The sequence below is a fragment of the Vigna unguiculata genome, chromosome 8 (genome assembly GCF_037176805.1).
Source record: "Vigna unguiculata cultivar grain cowpea cultivar isolate G323 ecotype 2 chromosome 8, ASM3717680v1, whole genome shotgun sequence".
NCBI lineage: Eukaryota > Viridiplantae > Streptophyta > Magnoliopsida > Fabales > Fabaceae > Vigna > Vigna unguiculata.
The window spans coordinates 35,595,774-35,613,084 of NC_140799.1; the positions used below are offsets into that span (position 1 = coordinate 35,595,774).

Sequence of the window (17,311 nt, forward strand, 5' to 3'; positions counted from 1 at the left end):
ACAGACAAATATATATATAATAAAGTCATCTATCCTAGGATTCAAAAATTCAAGCATAAGAATAAAGTAATATGAACAATAAAAAAAATATAAAAAAAAACATCCAAAATTAACAAAAATATACACAATAATAATAATAATAATAAATAATGAGAAATAAAATAAAATAAAATAAAATAAATAAATATAAGACGAAAAAAAAGAATGAAAAATAAAAGAGAAAAAAAAAACAATAATAAAAAAACAAAAAAAAAACAACCACATTAAATTTATATATTTAATTAAATGGCCTAACTCTCAAAAGTCCCCATGGAGTCGTCATCTGTCACAACCGAAATCGCGACGAGATGACGAACCAAAAAAATAAAATTTTGTAAAAATAGAGTTTGGAGTCGCCACCATAGTTATTATAGAAAACTATGGAAAACCATAAAAAAGAGCAAGGTCAGCTCCCTACAACGCCCATCCTTAAGACGATACCTTTAATTAAAATACAAATTGATGTGGTCTCCTTTAAATATTTATTTAAAAAAAAGAAATAAAATAAAAGAAATAAATAAAATAAAAATAAATAAAACAAAATAAAAATTAATAAATTAATAAATTAACAATAATATAAATAAATAAATAAATAAATAAAGATGACAAAGAAAAACAAAGGAAACAAAAAGATTTTTTTATTTTTTGGGCCCGACAAGGATTACTCCTTGCTCCTACTTATCTCCATTCATAATGGAGAATCAGGGTCACCTAGTTCTTTATGAAAAGACTTTTTGAAAACAATTTGTTCGAAGATGTTGATATCACTCTTTTTTAATATTTGAATATTTTGTATTTTTTAGTAATCTTATAGAGAAGCGAAGGTATTAAGTACTAAGTTGACGCGAACGGTCACACGAGCACTTATACATTTTAAAAGTTAAAAGGGTATTTAAATTATTTATTTGTTATTAATTCCTTTAAAAAAAACTTTCGAAATAAGACATTGATACCCAACAAAATTTGACTATTTCATATCCACAATTTATGAAAACATTAGGAAAATAAATAAATAAAAGATTAGGAAATAACGTTTAGGATTAAACATATTATTTTAATATGAAAATTTTTTACAACCTTTAACATGAAAAAAAAATGGCACAACATATTCATACAATGTCAAAACATGATATCTCTCACTTATTCATGCAACAATGTTCACAACCCAAAGCAATCAACAAAACCTTAATTATAAAACTGATGAACCCCAAAAAGCATGACAGTAATGTTTTTTTCTTTATATCAAAAGAAATACTGAAAACATCAAATTCAACCAAGATAAAAAACACATCTCGAGAAATATTGCATAACACAATAAAAAATTAATTTTGCAAACCTGGACGGGAGATCAGACTTACAATAGTTGCGTTGGAACACTAAGAAGCACGTGGGCGTGGCAATCGAAGTGAGTGGATTTTTTATCTGGGAGGGTTAAAAGAGAATGCGTGCTTAGAGTGAGAGAGGTCTCCAGAAACTTTTAAGAGAGAAAAAATTAATTTCTTCTTCTTTTTCTGATGGGTTTGTATACACAATATTATAAATCTAATGTAATCTCGTAATAAAGCACAAAATCAAACGTGATCAGCAAAATTAATTTTAATTAGTAAAAGATATATTGTTTTGAATTATATTACTACTTTCTCTATCTAAAAAAAAAAGGTGTCATACAATCAGAGCACAAAATCAAACGTGATCAGGACAGATTAATTATAGTTACAAAAAAAGATCTTCTTGAGAAAAATATTAATATTTTCCTCATCTGAAAAAAGGAGGTGTCATAAAAATCAGAGCACAAAATCATAGTAAATAATTCTAAATATTAGAGCATATTATGTTTCTAATTATTAGACTAACTTCTTAATCTGGAGCAGAAACGACAAAGCATAGAATGGGGGTGCGAAAACTAAATTTTGGACTACCATTAGTTGCAAGAAAAACGGTGTGTGTGTATAGAGTATTTTGGGCTAAAATATAAACAAAAGCCTCAAAAGAAAATACATACAAGATTAAAACAAAGTTTTTTTTCTTTTTATTTATTTATTTATTATTATTATTATTCTGTTATTATTATTATTTAGACAAAGCAAAAAAACCAAAGAGAAAACTTATTTATTTTTTTTTATTTTTTATTATTTTTTTTTTACCTTTTTTTGAAAAAAACAAATTATTATTATTTACTATTATTTATTTAGTCGGACGAAATTGAATGTTGACAGTGTGCATATGTGTGCATAAGATTTTTTTTTTCTATTCCACTTTTCTTGTATTCTCTTTTTAGTTCTAACTGTTGCTAATGCTAAACAAGTTCTTAATAATCGGTATCTATTTATTCTTCTTAATTAAAAAGCGTAAATAAGGTAACTCTCATTGTCGTAGAGAAGAACAAACAGTTATATATTGAAAATCTTTCAAGAAGTTTTTCGTAGGACCATCCATCCTTTTAAAGTCTTCTATTTTCATTGGTCAATTGTTGGAGAAGGGATTTTCAAAGAACATGGTTAATGATTTCTTAGATATTTATAACACCGCAAACAGAATGGTTATTAAAGCCCCTTTGGTCTGGACAAAATTTTCTTTCAATAAGTCTAAACACTATTCAATCTCAATGTTTTTCTGCTGCTGTGTTGATACTATGACTAAGAATGAAAGACTTAAGGAGTTGAGAAAATCTTTGAATGTAGTTGATTTTCATTTGTAAACTTTTGAATCAAGTGGAAGTGTTAAAAATGTGATTCAAATAGTCGTAAGTTATATGTTGTCACTCTAGTTAGTTTTGTAATTTTTTTAGTAGCTACTATGGATGTGTTAAAAAAATTTGTATCTGTATATAAAATTCGCAACGGGTAGAAGATGAATATTGTAAATGGATATTCACGAGTATTTGGTACAGGTATTTTTTACACTCACATGTTATAGGGAAGGGTAAAGGAATTATATTATCCGTACCCATACCCATTATACTCTAAGTTAAATTAAAAAAAATTCAAAAAACATGATTAAAATATTAACGCACTAATTTTGAATAAGTTATTTTTTATCAGTTGGTTTTACCAAATCTTTATATTTTTGTAAACTGTCATTCAATACTATTTAAATAAATTATTTAGACTTTGTTTAAAATTTATGGATGTTATGTATTATATTTTATTTGAATTTATGGTTAAAAATATGTTGTTAAATATATATTTTTTGTAAATACCTACGAGTACCCATTGATATCCGTAGATATTACAAAAATATGCACGTACCGCATAACGGATATCTTTACGGATATGGGAAAATATACGGGTTGAATATTTATCCAGTGGGTAAGGTATGGGAAAGGGAAAACTATTACTCGTACCCTACTCGTCCCATTGACATCCCTACTAACTATTGTTTTATTTAAAATATTGTAATTGCTTTATGATGGAAGTATTTGTATGCATTATTGTACATTGTGTGCATCAATAAAATAAGTTTTTCTCTTTTTAATCCACTCTTCTTGTGTTCTCTTTTTAGTTCTAATAAATTGTTATCTAGAGCCAGGTTCTATGGGACCGACTGCTGCAAATTTTTTCGTAAGTAATCTTCTTGTTCTTGATGGAAAGAACTGTGATTACTGACGTGTACAAATGAAAGTAAATATCGATCACCAGGATGTCGTAGAAATTGTCGAAGAAGGGTACCCTATGCTTAAGGAAGATTCCATGGATGCGTAGAAGGCACTTTACAGAGAACATAAGAAGAAAGATTGTAAAGCAATCTTCTTGATCCATCAATATGTTGATCAACATGTTGATGAGGTGCATTTCGAAAAGATTGTAGAGGCTACAACTTCACAAGAGGTGTGGAAAATATTGGAGAAATGCAAGGTAGGTGCTCAACAATTAAAGAAACTGAAGTTACAAACAATGAGGAATTGTGGAGAGGTAAATGGGGGATAATGAGAAGGTCGCTGAATTCTTCAACAAAATCATTACACACACAATGCTACGAAGAATTGTGGAGAGAAAATTTCAGATCAAACAATTGTAGAAAAAATCCTGAGAACTCTCATTCCCAAGTTTGATCATATTGTTGTAGCCACTAAAGAATCTTAGAGGCTTGAAGATTTAAAGGTAGAAGAACTTAAAGGTTCTCCTGAGGCACATGAACAAAGACTGTTTGAAAGATGGTGAGAGAAGCCTAGTGATCATCAACCACTACATGCATACTCTTTAGGAAAAGGAAGCTACAGAGACAATTTTAGAGGTTGTGGTTGAGGACGTGGTAGACATTTGAGAGGTGGCTATGGTAGAAATAATCAAGATCAAGAAAAGATTGATTCAGATCAATTTGAAAGACTAAATAGGAAAGGGAGTTCCAGTAATTGGCAAGGTAAAAAGAAAAAAAGCTGTTGATAGAAAGAAAGTTAAATGCTTTAAATTTAATCGCATTGGTCATTTCTCCATAGAATGTATGGCTGCACCAAGTCATACAGATAATAAGGAAAGACCATCACATGAAGCACACATGATTAAAGAAGAAAAGCTTGATAATGACAATTCTGAAGAACCTCTATTATTGATGATGGTTACCGACCCAGATTTACACAACAATGAAAATTGGTATTTAGACTTTGGGTACTCAAACCATATGATAAGCCGTTTTGATTGGCTCGTTAATTGTGATGAAAAGAAGAAAAGCATTGTAGGATTTTCTGATAATAGAGTCATTCAGGCTGAAGGAACCGAAAATGTGTTAGTAACATAACAAGATGGAAGACAAGTTGTAATTTCTGATGTGCTCATGTTCCTGATATGAAGAGCAATTTAATTAGCATTGGTCAACTATTGGAGAAGGGATTTTCAATGAACATGGTTAATGGTTTCTAGGAGATTTATGACACCACAAACATAATGGTTATTAAAGTCCATTTGTCCTGGAACAGGACTTTCAAGGTAAGTCTAAACACCATTCAATCTCAATGTTTTTTTGCTGTTGCGTTGATATTATGACTAAGATTGAAAAACTTGGAGCTGAGAAAATATTTGGATGTAGTTGATTTTAGTTTGTAAACTTTTGAATCAAGTGTTGGTGTTAAAAATGTGATTCAAATAGTTGTAGGTTATATGTAATTACTTTAGTTAGTTTGACAGTTTTATTAGTAACTACTGTTTTATTTAAAATATTGTAATTGCTCTATGATGTAAGTATCTGTGTGTATTAATGACCATTTTTGTGCATCAATAAAATAAGTTTTTTTTTTCTCTACTCTAATTTTCTTGTATTTTCTTTTTAATTCTAACTTGTTCATGCTAAAAAAGAATTGTGTTCTTCCTAATCAGTATCAATTTATTCTTCTTAATTAAAAAGTTTAAATAATGTAGTTCCTCATTGTCATAAAGAAAAAGAAGCAGCTATATAATGAAAACCTTTCAAGAAGTGTTTCACAGGGTCATCCTTTTAAAGTCTTCTATTTTCATGTTTGGTATGAATTGTTTAAGAAAACTTTTATTAAAACTGTTTGTAACTATATCATGATCATGTTTGTAGGAATTGTTTAAACATATTAATTACATTCTTAACATTCTTACTTATTATGATTTACAGATTCTTAAGAAATATAATTCCTAACAATGAAAACGATTAAACATACCTTTTATTGAATAAGATCTCAGAATAAACAACAATTGAGTGCATAAGTTGTTAGTACATAGTAAGATGGTTTGCAGACGATAAAATAATGTGCCCCACTAATTCTACTTTGCACTTGTTCTTAGGTTTCTTGAAGGTCAAGAGCTTTTAAACCCTCGCACTACTAAAGAGAAAAAAATACTAAAAGATAATAGATAATTTGATAGATTGAAAATTTACTTTAAGTACATTTTTTAGTATAATCTACATTTGTGGCTAAACAGAAAATTAAGGTTGTCATATGAGCTTTTCATTTTAGCATAAACTACTTGAACAAACAACCAAGACAGTCCATTCGGGCTGATAGAATAGATGGGTTGGCCCGGACCTACAGACAAAACAGGACAACCTAGGCCTACAATCTAGAAAGGCAGACCTGAACCCCTGGATAAGAGGGGCCAACTCGAGCCCACAAACGACATAGTTCAACCTGGGTTCATCCGACCTGAATTGACGGTCGATATGGGTAGGCATGGGCCCACGTTCAAGATGGGCCGACCCTTGACTATGACAGGCTAGTTTGGGCCCACGGATGAGACAGGTTGTCTCAGACCCACGGACGAGACAGGTTGTCTCGGACCTACGGACAAGACAGATTGTCTCGAACCCACAAACAAGACAGGATGACCGTGGCTGACAATTGAAACAAGCTGGCTAGGGCCCACGATTGAGACGAGTTGGCCCAGGACAAAGGTTGGGATGGAGCGGTCCGGAATAAAGTTTGAGATGGACAAGCTCATGGCAGAGCTCGAGACTAGCCGGTTCAGGCTGATCATTGAGATGGTTGGACTAAGATCGATTCTCGAGACAAACCGACCTAAACCGAATGTTTCATTTGTAAAAAGGAAGCCCATGGACTAGCCTGATCCACAAGACTTTTGTGAACCTTTTGGCCATTATAACTTTTTAATTTGGGACTCTTTGGTCTTGTGGTCTTTTTGGCTCAACTTACATGGGTCATGACCAAATCCACATCTCTAGGTGTAAGGCTGAGGTAGAGTGTCCCCGAACCTTTCTTCTTTCAGATTAGTATATATCGATGCTATGAGATGTGTTTCTATCTCAATAATATGTGTGCTCTCTTTAAATCAACTTTTTATCTGCTTATCAAAACTCAAGCATTCAGAAGTGCTACAGAGGTATCATTGTAAAAACGATGCTATCAGTGGAAGTATTCAATTTTTAGTAACCTTGTAAATAATAGCCGATAAATTAACATTTTAATAATACAAAATGAAAAAATAATGTAAATTGTTATAACCATATCTGCATTGTGTTTATAACACGGTCCTGCATCAAGTTCAATTAAATAAAATATAATGTCATCAATTGTAACTTCATATACCTTCATGAGAGTTTTGGGTCTGGACTTGGTGGCTGATATAATTTGGCATGAACATTCTTGCTCGCACAGATGCAGCAATAATAATTCACAACTCATTCCAAACTTACATCATTTTACCATAGCAGACCAATTTCATGAAGCACAATACCAGGTAAAACGTAGCGAATAAAGAAAAAAGCTCATGTTCTTCCATATAAAAACTGAAGCAGAATCATACATCCTGGAGTTTATCAACATTAGTTTGAGCTAAAATGCACACAACCAAACCGTGGCAGTTTTTATTGACATAATACAAGCATGCTATTGACAGCCACCGAAACCAAACCACGAGAGAGATGAAATATAACGTGCTTTCACCATTCCAACAAACATTCATGTTTCAGATTTGTGTACAGGGTTCTTTACGTAACCACCACCTAAATTGATTTTTTGTGTTCAAGGTTGCGAGTACCCCAAGCAGCAGAATAAGTAGTAATAGCAGAGGCAGTCACACTCAAAGATCGATTTGCAAAATCAAGGCTCTTTCTAGTTCCCAGCCACAAGGTATAAAGGAATCCAACCCATCCTGGATAACATTATTTTCATGTGCAGGCAATATATAGGGTCAGCTCACACAAGTAGGACATAATAAAAGGTCAAATTCATAAAATTCTCTATTGTCGAGAAGGTAAAACAAGGTGTGAGAGGAACCAAATCTGTTAGCATCTTAAAGTTAGAGATGCCATAGGCTCTACAGTGGCTAGCATCTGTACATTACAAGTCCATAATTTAGTTTAATACTTAACCCTGCTTGGATAATTTTCTCTATAAGGTAAAATAATTAAGTTTCTTCAATAAGCTAAAATGAACTTGTACACTCAAGCTTTTGTATAAGATAAGAAAGTTTCTAAATCAGTGTATATGTGGATTAGCTTATAGGATATGTTCACTTCATTTCACCTTTTTATGGAGAAGTTTATCAAAAGTAGACATCAAATTGAGATAAAAAGGCGTTTATAAGGCATTTCTTGTCTAAAGCATCTATCTGGTTGGCAAGTGCACGACATTCAAATAATAGGCATGCACCATTTCCGCAAGGTTGTTCAGTAGGAGATCTTTTCCAAGAAAATATGGCTAGTATCAATACAATTTCATGCAAATGTTCAAAATTCAATATATCATCTATATGAATACAGTGATTAGGGTAATTTGAGATGCATCAACCAACTTTAACTTGAGAGAAGTCAAATTTACTTTATCTTATTTAGAAGTTTATCCAAACAAACTCTAATGACAAGTACAGAGAATGGAACGGGGATTCCAAACAGGATGTTACCTGCAGTAATAACGATAGCCACAACAGCCCAAAAAACAACTGTGGAAATAGCAAAGATGGTCACTGATAGTGCTCCGATATATATAGCTGTCACAAAAGCAAAGGATAGAGCCAAGAACCCTCCAGCTACTGCCAAAGATATTAGAAGGGAGACAAAAATGGCATTTATAGTTGCAGCCAGAACGAAGAGCATAAAAGCAACAAGTCCTGAGAGAGCAACAAGAGCAACTGTCGCAACCTGCATCAATTTGAACCACAAATCAAAATCATTTAATATTTTTGTTTTCATATGATAAAAATGTCGTTTTTATAAATTATCTTCAATTATGTTTATCGACAATGGTGCTTAAATTTAAAAATAACAATATTTTTGAAATCATAACATAAATAAGGTTTGGAAATTAAAAGTTGCTTATGTATAAGTCTATTAAACGTAATATTTTTTTTTCTTCTTATATTTGAATTCAGAGAAAGCGTTACATTAAACTAAATCAGAAGTTTTGAAAGTAACTTTTGTTTTTCACAATATTTTTTATTTGAAATATGACACATCAAGAGTAATATATAAACCAACCTAAATTATATTTTAATAAAATAAATAAACCTACACATCTTTGCCGTAAAGTGAAACATGAAAACTTTTTTAAGATACTACTTTATTTTACTTTAATAGAAATCAGGAACGTGAAAGAAATCTTGATATCACAGATTATTGTGCTACCAAGTAGTACTAATTCGTATTTTGTACAGATATATTTGTGTTGCTCCTTGATTAGGAACTTCAAAAATAGATATCGAATAAGACATTATAAGAAATTCATAATAATTATAGGTAAAGAGAGACTGACGGAGATGAAGAGGAGGCGTCGGAGGGGAGAGGCTTGACGGAAGCAGAGAAGGAGGTGGCGAGAGTAGTTTCTAGAAGCTTCGGGGAAGAGAGGGACGAGGGTGGCATTGATCTTAGAAGGTTCGAAGATGAGACGCTGAACGACGTCGTATAAGTTCTCCTTTCTCTCCTCTTTCGCTTCTTCTTCTCCGTTTGGCTTCTCCTCCGCCATCTTCACCTTCCAGTGCTACTTGCAATTGAAATGGAACTAAACAAAGCAAAATTTCAGTCACACTTAGAGTGTACTATTCTCTCTAAATATAAAATATAAAAAGAGCTTCCACGTTTTAGTCATGGATTATTATTTTATTAATTTTTGTGACTAATTATGTGGCGACACATAAGACGCTTAGTTTTTTTAATATTTTTTAACCCATGTCAATCCTTTAATTATTTTTAATTGCTTCATCAAATATCGTCCATTCACCATCATCCAACTTTTTATGTGCAATATTAGTACGAAAAAAACGTTATTAGTTTAAAAGTTTGTAATAGATCTAAATAAAAGTCTATACATTTGGGTTTTAAAGATTTAAAATTCAAAATCACGACAAAAATTAAAACTTTGAAGAAAATAGAAACGAAGAAGGAAATCCATTCATAAAAAGGTAAGAATTTTGTGTCCTGTCTTTCTTTTCTTTTTTTTAGTTTACAGTTTTTATTTAAAATTGGTTACTTGTATACTAGATAAGATTAGTTTTTTTTATTAATCTTGGAATTTGTTCTTGTCGACTAAACTCTTAATGAGATAAACTACTCGTCTTAGAATAGAGATTTGAAATGTGTTTTTATTTTAAAAAACAAGATCAAATTTGTGGATGATATATCAAGATACCTAAAAGAGAGATGATCCCAAGTATGATGCACGCGAAAAATTCAAATAGGATAGTCTTATTTTGGATCACAAAGACTCTATCCTCACGTATAATTGAGTGTTGTTTACGTTATAAATGCTAAAGATCTTTGGTATAATCAAGATTTCATATATGCTTCAAGATATTTATTCTATCCAACAAGGTGAAAGAAACATAATTGAGTTTTTCACAAATTTAAAAATTTCATGGAAAGAATTAGAGTCCTCGAAAACCCTAACAGAAGGTAACCACAAATGTTACCTTTAATTATTCAAACATCTCGTTGGAAATCCCACATTAACTAAAAATAAGGTTAATTTAGAATATATAAGTGAATTGGAAATCCCACATTAACTAAAAATAAGGTTAATTTAGAATATATAAGTGAATGTAAACCTCTTTTTATAAATTGATTTTTGTGAAATTGAGTTAAGTTTAAAATCTACTTCATAACTTGTTTTAGTGACCTACGTAGTTGAATCTCTCCATATCAAAAATTATCAAATACCTTATATGTATAATACAAATATTATGTTATATATATAAAACCACGTTATCTTAATGACTATAACCATATATAAACCCTTTCTGGTCTTCAGAGCCAATAGACAATTCTTATGTTACTTCCCGATCACGGTTTTAAAAAACACTACTCAACCAATAACACAGTGATTTTTAAAGTTGACGAGATAGTAACTGTGACCACGTACAACCACATTCATCCACGATTTCCTGCAATATTAAGAAATAAAGCAAAATAGCAAGAATATCAAATTGTTACAAGAGTTACTCAAATTCTTCGTTATCACCTTTCCATTTCTTTTAATTTAATGGTTATGGTGAGTTACTCTGACTGTAATTTAAAACCTGTTCCCATCACTACAAAAGTATTGTAAGAATTGACAGAATTCAAGTTTTGTGAGTAATACATAATGTTCATACCTTGCTTTAAATTAAATTTTGTTTTCACTTCTGCATCCTTTTAACTTCAAAAGTTTTTGAATAAGATCGGGAAAGGTAACATTCAAGATGAACTCCATGTTTTTCTGAGTGGTTTCACCATATTAGCACTCAAGATTTGTCCATTTAAATTATCAATAATAAACAATAAATACAATATAATATATACTTGATTAGTATGCTTGATTTAATATATACTGATAGTAGGTGAATGAAACAGGTTTTACCTTGATATTTCTAAGAAACATAAATCAAAATCTCCTACTATGGCAAACTAACTGTTTCATACATATCCTTCTTCTGTCAACTTTCCATAGAATTTGAACCTCAATTATTCCACTTTGCACATTACAGAGGAATTGCAACAACAAGTATTATTCCACTTTCACTTGATAAACACACAACACAATTGGTTGTAGGTGCGTTTACAAAATTAAGCACAAGACAGATGGGTCCAAGGACTGATGCATGACCATTTGACAACAAACGAATTCACACAAGCTGGTTTGGATTTTACAGAAACAGTTTCCTCTATTGGCAAAAATAACAACATTAGTGTCCTTTAATTGGATGCAGTAAATGACGCATTGAGCTATATATCTACTATGCATTTCTAAATGGCTATTTAGTTTATGAGATTTATACGATTATTCCTCAAGCCTCAAGACAATGGTTCACCAAACACCAAGTTTACGACAACTTTTCTGCAGCATTGTCCTGCAAGTTGGAATAAGCAAAAAATGATGGTCCTCAAGTTCATTTTTAAGTCTCACTGCAAGCTTTCGGACAATTGAAATACCTTTTGGGGCTTCAAGTAGGATGGACCAGCAAAAGCATTCTCCTCTCAAAAAGCAAATAAGCCATCATTTTTCTTCAGATACTGATTTATTGGATGAAGACCTCTGCCACCACCAACAGACCCAATCTAAAATTAACACAGCTTTTATTGGATACATAGACATCTTATTGGCAGCTTTAACTGACAATATCAAGACCACACATTAGCTATGCTGTGACAAACTCAGTGCACTTGTCTCTCAACCTCGCACTACTCGCTTTGATGTTGCTCATCAGCTGCTGCAATACATCAAAAAGCACCCGTCCCCTGGTCGAGGAATACTATTTTCTGCTATGTCCAGTCTTCATTTACTGTCTTCTGCTAATTTTGACTGGGAAATTTGTCCTTACCTTATACAAGGAAATCTGCAACTGGGTTTTGGTGTCTTCATTGAGGATTCTCTAGTTTCTTGGAAGTCCAAAAGCATACAACCATAAGTAGATGCTCTGCTGAAGCTGAGTAGCTGAGTATAGTCATTGGCTGAAACTGCTTTGCTAATGCTAATGAGCTAACATGGTTGTCTTATCTGCTGAAGGATAGTTAAACTTGTCTGCTTGTATTTGGTGATAGTTACGCCACAAAACATATTGAAATTGATTTTCACTCGTGAAAGGGTACAATTCGCTTAGTTCGTTAGAACTACTAATTTAGTATTTCCTTCTATACATCTGTTATTTGCATATACAAGCCTATTGTACATATCAGTCAGTCAATCAATGAGAATAATTTTCTTTCATCCTTTTCATTCTTTTGGATTCAATAACTTGCGGCCACAACCTGCCGTAGCCAAACCAGAGAATGGGACTGAAAATCTAAGTTATTGTGTATTGGAGGCAGCTGTGAGAAACGAACCAAGAAATGTCTACAAGACTGCTATTGAGATGAAAATGTTTGTGGTTATTAAGCATTCTCTTTTCTATTTCCTATTTGGTATGTTTCATATTTCTTGGTTTGGTAATAAACTACGTAATACAAACATACCATGTCTCTGTTGGCCACAAAGGCAACCACGTGGAAGAGTGGAGTTTCACTAGTCAATTCAGCTAGCTTTGATCAGTTCCAAGAGGATAGCAGGAAAATATCAGTCATTACTAGAACCCGTATCAAATTTATCCACCACAATAAAATATAGCAACTTTCATGACTTTTATTCCTAACTAAAAATAGTACTACTAGTTTAATAAGATCGGTTTTGTTGTCAATATGAATCCAGATTAAAAACGAAAGACAAAAACACATAGAAGCTGAATAATTACAGTGAAGGAAAGACATGATTTATATAACAAGCACAGAAGCTCCAAAATTGTCCTCCCGGAGCCCTTATACAATTAGAAACATACAAAGCAAAATACCAAAGCAAGATTCCTAAGAGAAAACTGAAAATGAAACTAAAAGGAAACCCAACAAGTCTAGTAATCAATCTGGCAATCTTGGCCCCTTGCATGCATGTCTTACTGTACAACAATATAACAATAAAGCAGACAACTCAAGGCCAGAACTGTACCAAATAACGTCCTTCAAAGTTTCAAAGTCAAATCTGGTGTTGAGTTTTCTATGTCTACAGGTGGATTAACCCCAGTGAAACTCAAATCTGAACTTCCAGTAAGTATGAAATTCTGATGACTATCACCTGCCTCGACAACCTGACGAAAACTACCTGGCCACAACAAATCTGACTCATCCTCCTCCAAGAATATTGGGATGCCAACATACCCTTGATCAAATTTTGCGTTGCTTTTTATCTCAGGAGGCCTCATTGTTGGTGAGAAACCATGGTGCAGTGAAGAGTGTGCCTTTATTCCTAAAGACCTAAAGGAACCATGCAGAGGGAGAGATGCTAGATTGGCATACCTTTCAGAGAAAAATCCCATTCTCAAAGCCCTTTTTGCTAATGTTCTTTCTCTCTTGTGGGCATTCTGGTGTCCACCAAGAGCCTGAGAGCTGAAAAACTTGCGCTTACAGTAATTGCAAGAGAAGACTCGTGGTATGGTCGCTGCTGTGGTTTGAGAAGCAGGTTCATTGCTGCTCTCGCTAGTGCTTGAGAATGAGAATCCTATTGAGTCTCTTCCCCCTGGCTCACTGTTCTTGAAGTTGAGAGTTAAGTCAAGTGAAACAGAATCTGAATTAGGATGGCTCCCAGTTAGATTTGTGGTGTGGGAAATGTTAGTGAGGCTGTCACTGCAAGGACCTATAGAGGTTTCTTGAATGGAAACATTGGAAGCAACCTGGCTGCTAACTTCAGATTCATATTCTGCATATGCCTCAACTTCAAGATCAAAGTTTGGTTTCATGATGTAGCTGTGCCCAAGTCAGAAGCTAATTTAACAAATAGGAGTGGGAGTTAACCACCAGATTATCCAGAAGAAAATCTATTTCTGAGCTTGCACTGGGATGTTTACTTTATCCTGCAATTAGTTAAGCCAAGAAAATCAATCAGCTCATCAAGCAATCATAACAAAAAATCTTGAATCAATACTGGTACTGTGAAAGATGACTAGATACTCATCCAAGTACAGTGTTTTATGATTCCTATGCCTTAAAAGTGGACTTTCCCAGCTCGAAAAGCATTTCTAGTTGGTGCTTGTTTGTTTCATTATATGTTTGGCCAGCCAAATGGGCGATTGGGATCGAAGGTAAAGTAGTCTCCATATGCAGAAACTACAAATGGGTTTCGTAGAGTGATCATAACCAATGTCAAATCTACTAACAAAACCATGTTTTAGTTGCATTTTTGGGATTTATAATGACATATTCAGTAACAAAACGTAATGTTTGAAAACTATTACTATTTTCAACACAAAATCCAACCATCCTATATTCTAGCTTTTCAGACATGCCGAGTAAAACTTCATATAAACAAGAATAGGAAACATTCAAAGCCATCCGATTTACAAAAGTATGATCGAATATTTGAAATTAAGGTGAAATCAGACTGTAGAATACAATTATAAAATCTGTAGCAAGGAAGGCATACTGTCTGAATCGTCACATATGCTTGTTGTAAGTTCATGAACAATTAATTAGCCAATATTAGTGTTTTCACATTTCATCATGGCCAAAGTATCATCAAAATCCTGTAATTGCTAACTATATTTAGTAATATACTATATCTATTTTGAAATCAATGTTGAATCTGCTATGGAGATTCTTTCTTATTATATATTTCCAAGGACTCATTGACCAAGGAGATTGAATGTCATGAGTGTCTCCTGATGAGAGAGAGGACAAAGCACCCAGATAAAACTTGAACTCCATGAGTTTGTAAGAGCAAGTCAAAGCTTGGAGACAATAAGACCATCATTCAGCACACAAAACAGAGACAAAGAAAAACATTAATACGGAGATCCAACAACATCAACATATCGAAAACAAAGAACTGCATGCATATGCTTGTTCCATCTAAGTCCCTCCCAATTTTAGAACAAAATCTACCTGGACTTCCATTCTGTACAAACAACCACCCAGTTTAGCAACAAAGAAAGCCTACTAATGACAGTTTAGAGAGGAAAATTACTGTGGAGCCTTGGCTAGAGAGGCAGATTTTGGTGGAGGCAAAACGGGGCACTGATGCGATGACATGAGGTTTGAAGGTAAAATCCACACACCATTTCCTTTATTCAGTGATTCAGAGTTTTGTAAACCCAAGAAAGAGTTGAGAGAAGCAAAAGTGAAAACCAAAATAAGACAAGCAGTACTTACTTAAGTACATAGATGACAGTGCAAGAAGGTTGCATAGCCTCTCAAATTTCAAGATCAAGTGAAAGTGGCCTGCTTCTGAAATCACCTAAAAACTGCTTTGAAATCGGAGACATCTGTTTCCAGTGTAGCTTTCCCAGCTATGACTGTTTATGAGAAGACAAAACTGGTCATTGAGTTTTCTATGTTTCTGAAACACTGATAGAGGGTAAGGTGTGGCCTTAGATATTTTTTTCTCTTTTATTTAAGAAGTTTAACTGAAAAGGAATAAAAAGCTAAGAAGGAGTAAATGGGGAGAGAGAGACATAGAGATGGTGGGTATTGATGTTTAATTATAGGAAAGAACAGGTAAGAAAGAAGTGGAGAGTTAGGGAACAGAGAAGTCAGAGGAAGAAAAGGAGGTTTTGGGATATATAAAAAAGAGAGTGGGAGATATATCATCAAATTAATAATGTGCTACAGTATTTTCAGTGTCTCTGAGTTAGTGTACTCTAATGTTATTTTTTTCTAAGTAAATAGTCTATGAAACGGTCCAAGACTGTGTAAAAAGGTTCATGCTAATACCAACATATAAAAATCTAAACTTTTTTTTTTCCTTTTGCAAAAATTTAGACTTTTGTGAGAAAGCTAACAAGTGAGAAGCAGTTACAAAGTTGAAAGTAGAAGTAGGTTGATGGGTATGAGGAAGAACAGAAAAACAGGCGAACAAGAACAGTGTAGTGATTATTCCCACCAAAGATTGTTGAGGCTCTTCTAGCTTTCTTTCTCTCTCCATGTTCAGTTCAGCACTTGAAAAGTGTTTGAGATAACACCAATGCATGGGGTCAGATTTCAAAGTTTCATGTTTGGTTCCATCTAGCACGTCTAGCATAACTACTCTTCCCATCCTATTCAGACCATCCATATATTATTCATGATCCCATGTACTATGATATGACATCATTTGTTTCTTAACAACTCCACTCACAATTCACTTCCCAACAACCCTCTTTAACATAGTATTTATGAATTATGTGAACCCCCTCGCTGTTTTTTTCCTTCTAAATTCCATCTCTGCTCCTTCAACTTGCTTTCGGGTTTTAGATAGAACTATAAACAGACACCAATTAAAGCATGTAATTACTAATTTATTCACTTAGAAGACGGTTTGGATTTGTTCCTCACCAGAACCTTAGAACAGACACAACTTGTGTGTACCGTTTTCATTTATATCGGAACTGAATTTTCATTTAATAATGTACATAGAATTTGTGTTAAAACATTCACAAATGCTGCTATCTATTGCTTATGAGTATTGCTTCATCATATTTGGGAAAGAAATAAAGTTTTTCCATATCTCAAGATTCCTAAAATTTATGGGATTTAATTGTATAACCATGACATGGGTCATGTCAAGAGTCTAGTAAATCATTTGAGTATGCAAGAATTTAGCAAAATCCTTTAAGCTATATATTCATTGTCAATATTTTGTCTCTCTAAAGTTTAGTCTTTATTTATGGTAACGTTTTCTTCTTTAGAGTTGCAATTATGTCTCTATAATAATAATTTTCTTACTATTATTATGTATTTATTATGATAATTTTCTTTTCCTAGTAAGACATTGTTTTCTATAAGATGAATAATGATCCATATTATGTATTTTTTACAAGTGAGCTCAATTTACACATTACTATACAAATTGATTTTTTGATAGGTGAGCTTAATTAACACCACATCTTCC

General features: G+C 32.9%; 2 protein-coding genes across 4 annotated transcripts; both read right to left on the reverse strand.

Moving 5' to 3' along the window:
* Positions 1–7,208: 7,208 nt before the first annotated feature.
* On the reverse strand, positions 7,209–9,488 carry LOC114193610 (uncharacterized). Its single transcript, XM_028083479.2, has 3 exons — positions 9,206–9,488; positions 8,358–8,595; positions 7,209–7,607 (listed from the first exon to the last, which is right to left on the reverse strand). Exons 1-3 carry the CDS (start codon positions 9,413–9,415, stop codon positions 7,459–7,461), a joined length of 597 nt encoding a protein of 198 aa, XP_027939280.1. The 5' UTR covers positions 9,416–9,488; the 3' UTR covers positions 7,209–7,458.
* Positions 9,489–13,147: 3,659 nt separating this feature from the next.
* Positions 13,148–16,345, reverse strand: ZFP4 (zinc finger protein 4). 3 transcript variants are annotated; one of them, XM_028084960.2, is made up of 3 exons: positions 15,595–16,010; positions 15,410–15,506; positions 13,148–14,300 (listed from the first exon to the last, which is right to left on the reverse strand). In XM_028084960.2, exon 3 carries the CDS (start codon positions 14,184–14,186, stop codon positions 13,413–13,415), a length of 774 nt encoding a protein of 257 aa, XP_027940761.2. In that variant the 5' UTR covers positions 14,187–14,300; positions 15,410–15,506; positions 15,595–16,010; the 3' UTR covers positions 13,148–13,412. The 3 variants fall into 3 exon arrangements, with proteins under 3 accessions (XP_027940761.2, XP_085521950.1, XP_027940760.2); XM_085665824.1 differs by lacking the exons at positions 15,410–15,506; positions 15,595–16,010 and adding an exon at positions 16,325–16,345; XM_028084959.2 differs by lacking the exon at positions 15,410–15,506 and having other exon boundaries at positions 15,595–16,003.
* Positions 16,346–17,311: the final 966 nt, after the last annotated feature.

What these genes read in the sequence shown, in the direction of transcription:
- ZFP4 (XM_085665824.1), bottom strand. Translation starts at nt 14,186, where the DNA reads ATGAAACCAAACTTTGATCTTGAAGTTGAGGCATATGCAGAATATGAA.
- LOC114193610 (XM_028083479.2), bottom strand. Translation starts at nt 9,415, where the DNA reads ATGGCGGAGGAGAAGCCAAACGGAGAAGAAGAAGCGAAAGAGGAGAGA. An exon ending in GACGCCTCCTCTTCATCTCC is followed by an intron (nt 8,596 to 9,205) that starts GTCAGTCTCTCT and finishes AAATTGATGCAG; the next exon opens with GTTGCGACAGTTGCTCTTGT. An exon ending in GGCTATCGTTATTACTGCAG is followed by an intron (nt 7,608 to 8,357) that starts GTAACATCCTGT and finishes AATGTTATCCAG; the next exon opens with GATGGGTTGGATTCCTTTAT.